The 12,312-nt window shown below is 40.2% G+C and overlaps 1 protein-coding gene across 2 annotated transcripts in view; it reads right to left on the reverse strand.

The window, feature by feature from the left end:
• The window catches only part of LRP5 (LDL receptor related protein 5), a 129,682-nt gene that overhangs the window by 48,974 nt on the left and 68,396 nt on the right, over nt 1-12,312 (reverse strand). For both annotated transcript variants that reach the window (XM_042884596.1, XM_042884597.1), the window contains exons 6-7: nt 8,564-8,960; nt 7,709-7,880 (exon numbers count right to left, since the gene is read on the reverse strand). In XM_042884596.1, coding sequence (XP_042740530.1) covers nt 7,709-7,880; nt 8,564-8,960 — 569 coding nt within the window. The remainder of the gene's footprint in view (nt 1-7,708; nt 7,881-8,563; nt 8,961-12,312) is intronic.

Below are 12,312 nucleotides of genomic sequence, written 5' to 3' on the forward strand. Positions count from 1 at the left end.
AGCACAGATCCCATTGTAGAAACACTGAGAAGTATTTAAATGGCATGTACAAGCAGTTGTGGATTTTCACTTTGAGGATGCTGGATAAAATATCAAGCTTAGCATATAGAGGTCTGAGAGAATCCCTGATCAAGAACATTCTACAGAAGGTCCTCTTTGAATCAAATAATTGAGAATCCCCTCCTAGTGCATTAGGGGGTATGACTAACACAGCCCACATCTTCTCATGTACTCTCTACTTGGGAAACGAAGCCTATGCTCCTTCAGAATGGGGTTTCACTGCAAGGCTGGTTTTGCTTCACTTCTTTGCAGATAAACATTTCTGCTTATTTACAAAGGTGAACGCGAGGTCAACTAGCATGAACTTTGCAATTGGAGCAGACAGCACTGAACTCTTTGGTGGTTTTTCTTTAGTTCCTGGAAATTGGGAAAAGGAGGGAAGAGAAAAAGTTAACCCAGTAGCTCAGCACAACACTTAAGAAAAAAAATTTCTTGACTGCAAAACAGATTTGCCTTTACTTTGGAAAAATCCATTTATGTTGTAAGGGACACCAGATAGCAATCTTCACCCTAGACATATAAGCTGTCTTTCCATTATGCTGGGACTAGAACATGAAGAACTAGGGTCTTCAATTTGATCTTAAGTTTAATGGGAAATCAAGCTTAAAGAACTAAGAACACACTCATGGCACCACAGGCTGCTGAGAAAACATCAGTCCAGGGCACTTTCCTTATGTCCTTACGAATACTGGGCTGCTGCACTGCAGCCAGAAGGTCATGCATACGAGAATAACTGAGGCTAAGTCATCGTTCACCTGCAGAGGAACCCACTCCATCCCATCCCAGCCCATATAGAAAAGGTTTTATTCAAGATTACTGTAGAATGGCAAACAATAAACATATCCAAGAGAACCTGAACACAGGTTGAATTGGCCAAACTTTGGATGCACACCAATACCAAATGCTGGTTGCAAATTCTTGAAATATTTTCCCTCTCAATACTGTCACATCTTTCTTATGCTCAGGACTCAAATAGAAGGCCACCTGACAGCTAACTCACTGAAAGGGGAACAGGAGTAAATTCATGGTGATGAGTGTGCCTTCCTTCACACGGATATCTCTGCTCTGTGAGCAGCTCCTCATTACAAAGTTTAGAGCAGAAAGGTGCAGTACTTGCATTTCAGTAGCTAACGCCTCTCAATTTGTGGACAGGGATCTCACTTTCTTCAGCAACTACCATTCTTGGTAACAGTCCTCTTGAAAGCAAACAAATTCCACACGGTGCATAATATGTAATAATACATGGAAATTCCTAATTAAGCAGGAGGCAATTTCTGGACAACTTAGCCTTGCATTTTGAAGAATGGAGCTAGAAGGCTCTATGCCCTTTTAGTAGGATGTGTCTGTTAGCAGGTAGAGGCTGACTATATTACTGCGTACCAGAAAGAGGCAGTCTCACACCAGGAAATCCTAAACCAGAGTCTGTCTCACAAATATCTAACACAGACAGAGAGTTTAAATTCATCAGAAAGTTTTAGGATCTGAAACTGTTCAGGGGTCTGACCTGCTGAAGATTACAGTGCACTTATCTCAGCAGTCTCTGCTCCAAACTACAGACTGGTGTGTACAAGGTTCAATCAACTATAACATCACTTATTGGGTAGAAAGCTAGCTAAGACAGATAATTCCAAAAATATTTAAGCAGAAATTTGAAAATTCTTTAGCAGACAAAGCTGAGACTCCAACAAATCCAGGCCAGTCTCAGCTGAGGTGGAGGCTAGGGAGGTGAAGGTTAGGGAGTCTTGACTGCAAATCTGGTGATGAGGCTGGTGGTTCAAACAGTACCACAAACAGAAGAAGACAGACTGAGGAATCTTGAAGATGAGAGAAGACACTCTTCCTCTTGCTATTAGCCTTCTTTCTTCTTCCTAAAGATGCAGACCCTCTTTTCACTACTCTTCTGCTAGGCTGGATATCATTTTGTAAAATTAGTATTGCTACAGCACTGAAGTCAAAGATGCAACTTCCTTCCCTTCCAGAAAGCTTGCTTCATCCCAGCAACGTCCCACTGGGAAGAGCAGTCAAAACCAGTTTGTCATCAGTCCTAAAGTCCAGTAACTGCCATAAACTTGTGACGATATTTCAAGATAGCCCTTTCCTCAAATGACTCCTCCTACCTGTTCCACAGTGACTGTCTGGCAGCTGCTAACAATTTGGTCCCATGCTCACTAGTATAGATTATTCCCCTTTGGAGCCCTGGAAGATAGTTATACACCTGTTCTTTGGACACTGCTGCATACTTGGTGCCAGTGCAAAAATATAATGCAGAATATTTCCCATAGGGTTAATTACACTGCATAATCTTTTCAATCCCTTCATGGGAAATGCCAAAGCAAAGATTTATACTCTAATGTATCAGTTAAAACTTCTAATCTATAAATATTGTTTTATTTTGGTTTTGTTTTTTTTTTTTTTTTTTTTGCCAACAGGCTCAAAAACGAAGTGCAATGTGTGAAGTATACTCAGACTTGTATAGAAAGCACAGCTTTAAACCAGATTGCTAACTTTTCTGCAGAAAAAACTCTGCAGAGACTACTCCAGTTAAAGCAGCTGCTTGTTCTAAATGACATCTTACGGTGTTTAAGCAGCACACTATTAACAACAGACTAATTACAAAGATGGTTTCTTTAAATTTCAAGGACAGCTCTTGTAACTGCATCTCGGAAAATGCTTCAAGTGAGTTCCAGGATTGACAGCTGGTGCCGACTCACACTTCAGACGTGAACATCCTATAAAACTGTAAAGAACTACTGCACTTAATTATAAGTCTTCTGCAAAGATAAATGAAGGACAGTAGCTGGGAGGTGGGGAGGCGAGTAGGACTAAGGGAAGTTGCCAGAAGTCTGCACAACATTTATTCCAGGAATATTGCACAAACTGGAGTAAAACGCATACATAATAAGCGGCACCTGAGAATTCCGTAATTGCTCATTATGCAATTACACCTTAGGCACTGCAAGCAAATGCTGAAGGAATAACACACGGGAAACATGGCTAACCACAAAATTGTTTTTTAAGGAGAATTAGGAAATTCTACACGTGGATGCCATTGGGCCTTTGCTTCTCTCTCTGCTGGAACCCTGTAATCCTTATTAATCTACTGTTCGTTCCTGGAAAGTACCTTTTCTCGGTCAGTAAAATCCAAATTTCTGTTAGGTTACTCTGCGCCCCTTACTCACAGCCGAAGCTGTGTGGACAAACACATGATTTCAACAGACATGACTCAAAACTCAGTATATATTTTTCCTTGCCTTGGACTCTGCCAAACCAAGCACAAATTTAAAAAGCTGGGAACAATGTTACCACAGGGTGCCAAATTTGCAGTGAAAGCCCCATAGGCTGCTGTCACGCAAAGTCTGACAAGCCTTGCCAAATGGTTTCTTCAGGATACAAACTGCTTGTGGAGTGACTGGGCCCTTTGTATTGCAGCTGAATGCTGCAGATGGGAAGGTCTCTGTCAGGAAAGAGTAACCGCTGTTTTCACGGCATGAAGTTTTAGACACACAAATAAGAACACACTCTCCTGGTACAGAACACGGCTCGGCACCCTGAACAGCTCTGCAGCATTTCTTTTCTATTTGCTGAAGAGTGCATACAGAAGTAATGTCACAACTTGTTAAAAAAGAAAAGTGTCAGAAAAGCAACAAAATAAACCAACGAAATAACCAGACATTCACAGTACATTTCAAATCCATGGTCTAGCAAAAACAGGACAGATGCCCCAGGCTTATCAATTTTCCAAGCTGTATGAAGTTGAGCCACTTCTTTAAGAACTTGAGACACAAAGAGGCCTTCCTGCAGGTCTAAAATATCAGAGAAAGCAGAATACTGAACAGAGAAATGAACAAGCACACAGGCTGAATTCGTGCGTTTTTCCTAAATGGAAGGCAGTTGAATACATAGCATAGAATGAAAACAATTCTGATCTACAAGTAGTTTCTCAGAAAACTAGAGGAAATTGTACAGGCTTATACAGGGCACTTCTCACATGAACAGGCATCAGGCTTAACTACTTTTCCCTTGGACAGAGTAAGTGCATTCTGCAAAGCAGCAGAGATAATGCCTTAGATCGTTCAACTTTGCACGTTCTACACGGTAAGCTGTGGGACATTTAGAGACAGGTGCTATTGGCTGGATAGAAGGAAAATAGTGGGGATGAAAATTTCTCCTTTACCTTATGCCTCTCCTGTAGATCTTAGGCTTCCGAAAGATTTTCAGTTAGCTAATTTTTGGTTTTAACAAACAGTAGACAATACACTTACACAGACAGAACAACCCACCAAGACACACTAGCTGTGCTGGCGAGCCCTTTAAATTCTCTTGGCAAAAGAATGCATACATGAAAACAATGAATTCGTGTTGAAGTGAAGAATAACTTCAATAGAAAGTACAAATGGAAATGTCCCACCTCGTATACCATACAGCAAGGCTTGACATGTACCTTGGCTAGCAGGGCAATGCTAAATACAGCTTACTGGGAAAACCTGTGGTACTGAAGGAAGCTCTCAAACACCAAAATGCTTCTGGAAAGGACTATAAGATTGCAAATACGTCAAGATAAATAAGAAATGTGAAATACAATCCATTAGATAAACCTTAGATATTCTGAAATATTTCCACAGTGCAATTTTTTGATCTTTTAAGGAGGATTAGTGAAAGTAAGCCTTACTGGAGACTGATGTGGAACCAGCCAATACCTGAGCTATGTCAATAACCACTTAAGTCATGCATTTCTTTCCCAAGTGAGCAGAATATAAATGTTTGGCTCGCATTCCAAAATGGAAACTGGAAATTTATTTTCTAATGGAAGTTCTGCATTAGACATTTAACATTCACTTCTCCTGATAGCATGCCAGTGCCACTTTAACTCACAGAGCTGCACAGTACCAGTCCAGAACAGACCACAACACACCCCTTCGCAGCACTGGTCAGAGTCCCCGGCAAGCATCCATGACACTTTTCCCCATTATGTCCTAAGTGGTCCTATTCAGGTGTTTGTAAATGTCAGAAGGAATCTGCTCAAGATAACAAGCAAAAGTAAATTCTGAGCATGAAGATAAAAAGTGTAGGAAAAAAAAGCTGGGGAGAGAGAGTAGTGATTTAAAATGAGAATGTTTACACTTGCTTTAATGTAAGAACATGTAAACTCACTGCTAGAAGCATGGAGATTTAAATATTTAAATCTTTGTGCTAACAACTAAAACTGAGTTGCACAACATACAACAATCAAAACCTAGGGATGTCACAATGTGCTTCATGTAAGATTATCTTCTGTTCCTAAGACCAAGTGAGCTACTCTTCCATTTTTGTGAGCAGCAGAGAACCACAAAAAGTAAGTAGAATAAGCAAGACGGAGGGAATAAAAAGTCCTTACTTTGGCTTCTCTGATTTTCCTAAACTTTGATGCCAAACCAAACAGTACCATTGGCTTCACTGTCTTACAATGAAGTAAGACAGACTGAACAGACAGCTTAAACCAGCAAAATGAATTGCACAATTTCAGTTCCAGCTACAAAAGGTGGAATCTGGAACGTTCTCTTTCCTACAGCCTGAAAGGTAAGGAGGGAGAGGACTGCATCAGAAGTCATCAAGCCCAGCACACCAAGCCACTGCCAAACATTCAAGTTACACGTCTGAAGCTAGCAGACAGTCTTAATTCCCTTCTTCCAGATGGCAAAAACTTTAGAGAGCACAGCCATTACCAAAGGCCTCAACATTTATTTATGCTGTACATACTATTACCCCAAATAAGGTAAAACTCAACTGATTTCACAGGACTAGCATGAAATTTCAATCTTGCTTTTAAGTATCATCACAGAAATAGACTGTTTTAACTGCATAGTCAAAACACAATCTCAACAAACTAGCTCATGCCATAGGAAGAAAACTTCATTACTATTTTAGAAAGAAGGGGGGAAAAAAAGCTCTCTTTCTTTCTCACATTTTGGTTTGGCAATTCTATTTACGAATTTCTTTCAATTAACTAGGTTATTCCCCTTAATTCACTTTGAAGCCGTTTCAAATTCCCTGGAGAATTCTCTTTTGAAATTAAAATACTCAGAGCTAATTATTTAGCACCTTTAACATTCCAACTGTTTTTCCAGCATCTTTGTGAAAGATAAACAACAACACACCACAGATAGCTCAAGGAACCTATTGCTACCGGATGCCCAGAGCATTAAAACAACATATTAAAAAGGAACATTTGTCAGTATGACAGCTCTAATAACAGAGTACGAATTCTTGAATTTGCCTGACCTCAGGTCATATCTCATGCTGCCATCCAAACCCTCAGATTAACCATGAACTACTATAGCTAATTTAGGTTGAGGTTCAAAATCCAATTTTTCCTTCTTTCTCAGGAGCAAAAGGGGCCAGTAACCAGGTGAACACAACAGCATCCTAAGCAACTGCTCACAACTATTCAGGCCTTCTCACAACATCCAGCTGTACCCATATTTTTCTACTTTCTCTTGGAAAAAGCCTCCTCTCTTTCCAATAGTCTCTCCAGCACCCTTATTTCCCAACTAATATCATGACCGTTCTGCTGGCCATAAGAAAGTAGTGGAAAGCTGACAACCACTTTATGAGTTGTCTGACCACGGAGCCATTAAAGTCTGCGTAGTGGTTCCTGAGATGTCTTCCTCTCTTTTCTCACACCTCACTTTTATTCTTCTCAGCTGCCTCAAACTAAACAGACCTACTAACGTAAGTAAGCCTACTCCTACACACAGACCTCCAGCAGTTTTACAAATGCATCCACATGACATTAATAAAGTGGTTGTAGATCAATATTCCTTGTCAACGAAAATGACCAATCCCCTTCTACAGCACAATATTAACAAGCTCGACAAATTTGCTGGATCACCTCTCAGACAAAAAACAATAATTCAGTGAAACGTCAGAATCTCATGGACACACAAAGAAGCCCAAATTGCCTTGCTCCAGAACTAGATTCTACATTTTACAGTTATTTAACCTGTCACCTTCTGTTCTCAGTGAAACTACTTCAAGACTCAGTTCCCTGTAGCTCTAATATCTGTGGTAGCGTTCTTCACAATTACTGTTTTAGATTAAGATTTAATCATGGGATACTAAGGCAAAAACAATGGGAAAAGAGGCATCTCTTAGAACATCTCAGGCCTCCCAAGTGCAAAAACAACTTTTCTTCCATGTATCTCCGGACAATACATACTCATCAAGGTCCTGAAGTATGGATCTCTAGGGCCTCCACATCCACCCTCTCCTGTACAAATCTTGCATCAAGTCTTTGCATGCAGCAATTTCAGATGCTAGTTCCAAACACCACAGACAAGGCAAAAGTCAAGAAGGTTATACCTGTGTATCCCATCTGTTGCAAAGGCCCCAGATCAAACCTGAGATTTCAAGCAATCAAACTATACTTTCAGCAATGCGTTTTTAATTGTGTATTTCTTGACATAACACAGCACCTCTTACAAATGTTTTCTGAAGTAACAAAACACTCAGATGTGCTTCCCTTCTCAAATGTGTATCGTTTTGTTCATTTTAACACTATATTTAACAAAACAAGAGACTCCTCAAAAAATGGATAAATGATTCCAAAATGCAAAGGTGCACATAATAACAGCACTTGTTTTCTAAGAATGCCCGTGGGATCAGCTCTTACCTCAATTTTATCTGTTTTTGCATCTCCCCAGTAAAGTTTGTCCTCTTCAAGATCCAATGCCAAGCCGTTAGGCCAACCTAGGGATGTATTCACCAGAACTCTCCTCTCTGATCCATCCAAATAAGCACATTCTATCTTTGGACTTTCACCCCAGTCTGTCCAATACATGTAGCTGTAAAGAAAAGGGCAGAAACAGTCAATGCATGTAACCTGCAATACAGAAAGTGTCAAGATCTATTCTATTTTTGAAAGAACTTGCTAACTTTCTGCTTTCCAAACTTAGCAAATAAACCAACCAACTTGAACTGTAACCTTTCTGCACAGGGAGGTTTTGGAGTCTCCTCTGTGACGATCTTCAAAAGCTGCCTGGATATAGTTCTGGGCACCCTGCTCCAAATGTCCCTGCTTGAGTGGAGTTGGACTAGATTGTAGAATAGCTTGGATTGGACATCAACAGTCATCCAGTTCTAACCCCTGCCCACACCTCAGCCATTCTGTAAATTCTGTAAGCAGTAATGATAATCTGAAGTTTAACAGTTAAAGTACTGAAAGTGTGCAGCAGCTCAGTTCTTTAACAGCTGTAATGCTGAAGATACAGAGAAAATAAGATTCAACCAAACACACAACACATTTTCATTTAAGAACACTGGTATTTAGCAGTCACCTTCTACATGCATAGCATATGTATGTGATAGAAGGGAAAGCTTGTCATGTCTGGAACAAAATGAACATTTGACAAATAACACATAATACATAACACATAATCTTGTGATTTGCAGATTCTCAGTTTCAAGAGAGCACAAACTGGACCCAAAAGCCTACTAATGCAAGGCTACCAATGAGAACAAAACTTACCCCATGACAGGATTGAGCACGATTGCACGAGGTTCATCTAGATTTTCTGATATAAGGATCTTTCTCGATGTGCCATTCAAACGGGTCACTTCAATGCGGTCTGTTCCAGTATCAGTCCAGTACAGGTTCCTTGCCACCCAGTCCACAGCAATTCCATCTGGATGGTTGATTTCTGTGGTTACCAGAGTCTGTGCTCCTGAGCCATCAAGGTACGCCCGACGAATTGCCCGGACATCATCATCAGTCCAGTAGATGTAGCCTTCCACAGGATCATAGTCTATGGCAATTGCATGTCTGATATTGTCTATCTGCAGAATAATGTCAGTGAAGTCTGGCATGTCCAAGGAAATCCTTCTCAAGTCAGTCCTCCTAGCAAGCAGCAACACTTCTTCAGCACCTGGGGAGAAAACCATTCATAGTATTGCTTTTTTCGTTGTTGTTGAAGCCCCAGCAACAGTAATGTGAACACTTTAACACAATACAGCAGTCTGTGAATTGCTGCTGTCACTACAATAAGAGATACATTCAAAACAAGGAGATCCAGCTTTCACTGAACTACAGACTTGTCTGAACAGGGAGTTATTCCTAAACACTTCTGAACTAGCTATTTGTGCTGGCACTCTCATTTCACAATGACAGCATATTTCTCCCAGCCTTCCAAACTAACATGGAACACTGCACTCTCAATCTAAAATAGGGACATCCATGCAAACAGTTAGCTAGTCAGTTGATTTGCAGCAGCCCTCCATTAGCCAAATAAAAAAATTACATGCAAGTGAATTCCCAAGGAGCACACCAACAGCCAGATCAAATGTATTTTGACTCATGCAAACATGCAGCTTGCAGACACCAAGCTCCAATTTCCAGCCTGTAAAGCAGCCTACCACATTCTACATGGAAAAACAAGAACTGCACAGCACTAGCAGCTCTGTTTTTGGAGGTAAAATAGCGTTGGTAGTAACCAATGTTTAACAAAGATTCCAAACCAATGCTCATAAGGCCATTCTCGAAAAGATTGCTGGTATCAAATCCCACTTGTGTCTCTACCATTCCTCCAAGTAAGATCACAATTTTAATTTCTTTTTTTAAATATCAGCCACATAATGGATGTTTCCCAAAACTACTTTTTCCTCTATCAAGAAAGTGCTAATGGAAGAAGTTACAAAATACAGCCAAGGCTAAACACAGAACAATGCCACTCCTTTCATTAGCACAGACCAAAACAATAATTTGGTGGGGTTATGTCCAAATAGTTAATAACATTATACAGAATTCCATAGCTTAGCCAAACTTTCCGCCAGCTGTATCACCATGTTAGATGCATTGTTTGACAGACAAACACTATCATAAATAACTGAACTAACAGAAGGATTCAGGATTTCACAAACAAATTACATTAAGGATTTGTTTCAGACAGCCCAATAAGAAAGCAAGTAACAGCTACAGCAAACATTTCTTATTTGGTCAAATCTGACACAAAACTAAGGCAATGGGATACTTCTCTCTCTCTCGTGCTCCTCCATCCCACTGCAAAGTTTTACTGCAGTAAAACAACCTGCAGCACACGCACTTCAAAGACTAACAGAGTTTTCAGTATTTTCTTTCTGGCAGTTTTTTCTATCAGTACAAAACCAGGACACAGTAAAATATAAGGTTGCTGAAGACATTTTTCCCACATGCTTCAGCACATAAAGAGCAATACATGTATTTTTCCTTCTTTCTCTGTCAGTTTCAAAACTGACAAGTGTTTACATGTTAGCAAGACTCCAGAACTGGAAAGCAGAAAAAGTCACTTCCATTTTGTCCAGTACAGGAAACATCAGCCAGAGGTGGTAACTTCCAGGTCCCACCAACTGCCCAGATTAAATGAAAACAGACAACACGGGACGCATCTTCTCAAGACCACTAAGCAGAACAGAAACTCAAATCCTCATGAGAACACTCTTCTAGAAGAAAATTTCATCTAGGCGTATGTATGAAGCTTGAGACTCAGAAGAAGTGCACATCAAAACCAAATTCATATTCCCATCAGGAGCAGGATGGTACCGGTTTCCAAATCCATAAGCAGATAGAGTTTCACCTCCCAGTAATATCTCAGAAACTCCTAACAGTTCTCAGGTTGCCAGGATATGATAGAATGAAAAGAAGGGTCTACAAGAGCAGCATCTGAACAATATCCAAGCAATTTTCCCAAGTGAAGTGGCACTGCCCTCCTCCTCGCCACCAGCTGCTTGCTCTCACTTCACTATCACTCCTTCCCATGTGCAAGCACAACAGGCAGCAAGGTTATTGCTGCAAACCACACAAAAGAGCTGATCTAAATGAGTTTTTAGCCAGATCAGTTCACTGCAGAGCTCCACGAACACCTGTGATGGCACAGGGAAGGCCTCTGGTCACTTGCAGCACAATTTAAGAAGGGAACAGCCCAGGGTGACCAGCCAGCTTCTAAGGCTTCTCTTCTCCTTTGCTCCCTGAGGAAAACACAGCAACAGTTTTTCATTCATCAAGATTCCTTTCTGTTAAGGGAACAACTTGTACCAGCAATTACTAGAAAGCACTGCTAGTAAAACTACTCTTCTTTCAGAAGCTTTATAAACCTCCTGGAAAGAGGAGAAAAATAATGGAAATCCCTAAGATGCTACTTGGCATCTTCTATTGTGCTTAGAAGTGATGACTGACATCCAAACAGTGGAAATTAATCAAGTGCTTGGACTTGATTAAAAAAAACAAAACAAAACAACACGTTGAACAAAAAATACAGCTTATATCTCCCACTTCCTCCATACTTCTTAAAAGATCTTTGAATGATCAATTGTCTGTAATGGCATACAGTACAAATGAAAGGTGACACTGCCAACAACTCTATCTACTCCAACTATTCTACCAAATGCAAGACAATTTCCTTTTTTAAGCAAGCAGAAGACCAGAGCTGTTACAAGTGTCTGAAAAAGCTGTCTGGGAATAAAAGAACTTCAGAGTCTGATAAGCTCTTCTATATTTCAAGGACTACCTCAGCAAGAGTAACCTCAGGGCTAAGCGGACATTTCTGGATAGATAACAGGTCCACAAGAGCTTGGCTAGTTCCTAACATAATGACAAGAATCTGCTTTCAGACCTTCAAAGCAATAAGGGTTTGTACTCAGAACTGATCAGTGTAATTAGAAATGATAATTTTAGAAAGCCTGTTCAAATAGAACAATGTGTCAATGTTGGAGGCAGCAGAAATCACCTGGATCCTGGATATTACCTCAAATAGTATAGGTGGTCCACCACTATACAGCTTCTTTATAGGAAAAAGTATCCGTAAATATTATTTGGCAACACAAACACAAAAAAAAAATAAATTAATTTTCTAATTTAGTTTTCTAATAGTTTAGTTTTCTAAAATAGTTTTCTAATGCAAATTAAGATCACTCTCTAACAGCCAAAGGAAAAAAGCCACTGGAGAGAGCATCTGCAGAACTCAAGCAGCAAGCTACAATAGCATAGCAGCAACAGCAACAACAAAATACCTGGTGAAACAAAGTTTTATGGTTTGCTTCCATGTTTCTGAAATGTTTCACTGGTAGGAGTCAAAATAAAACCCCAAGCAAGCAAAAAACTCAGGCCCCGATACTCAAGTATGGAAAGGGATGCACTTGGTCAACAAAACGTTCCATAAAAAGCAGAGTAGGGATAAATACTTTTAGCTCAACTGTGTCAGGAAGTGAGCAGCACTGCAGCTGCTCAGCCACCCACAGCACTTGGTT

Source organism: Lagopus leucura, unplaced genomic scaffold (genome assembly GCF_019238085.1).
Source record: "Lagopus leucura isolate 7727_CA_CO unplaced genomic scaffold, USGS_WTPT01 Super-Scaffold_100044, whole genome shotgun sequence".
Taxonomy (NCBI): Eukaryota; Metazoa; Chordata; class Aves; order Galliformes; family Phasianidae; genus Lagopus; species Lagopus leucura.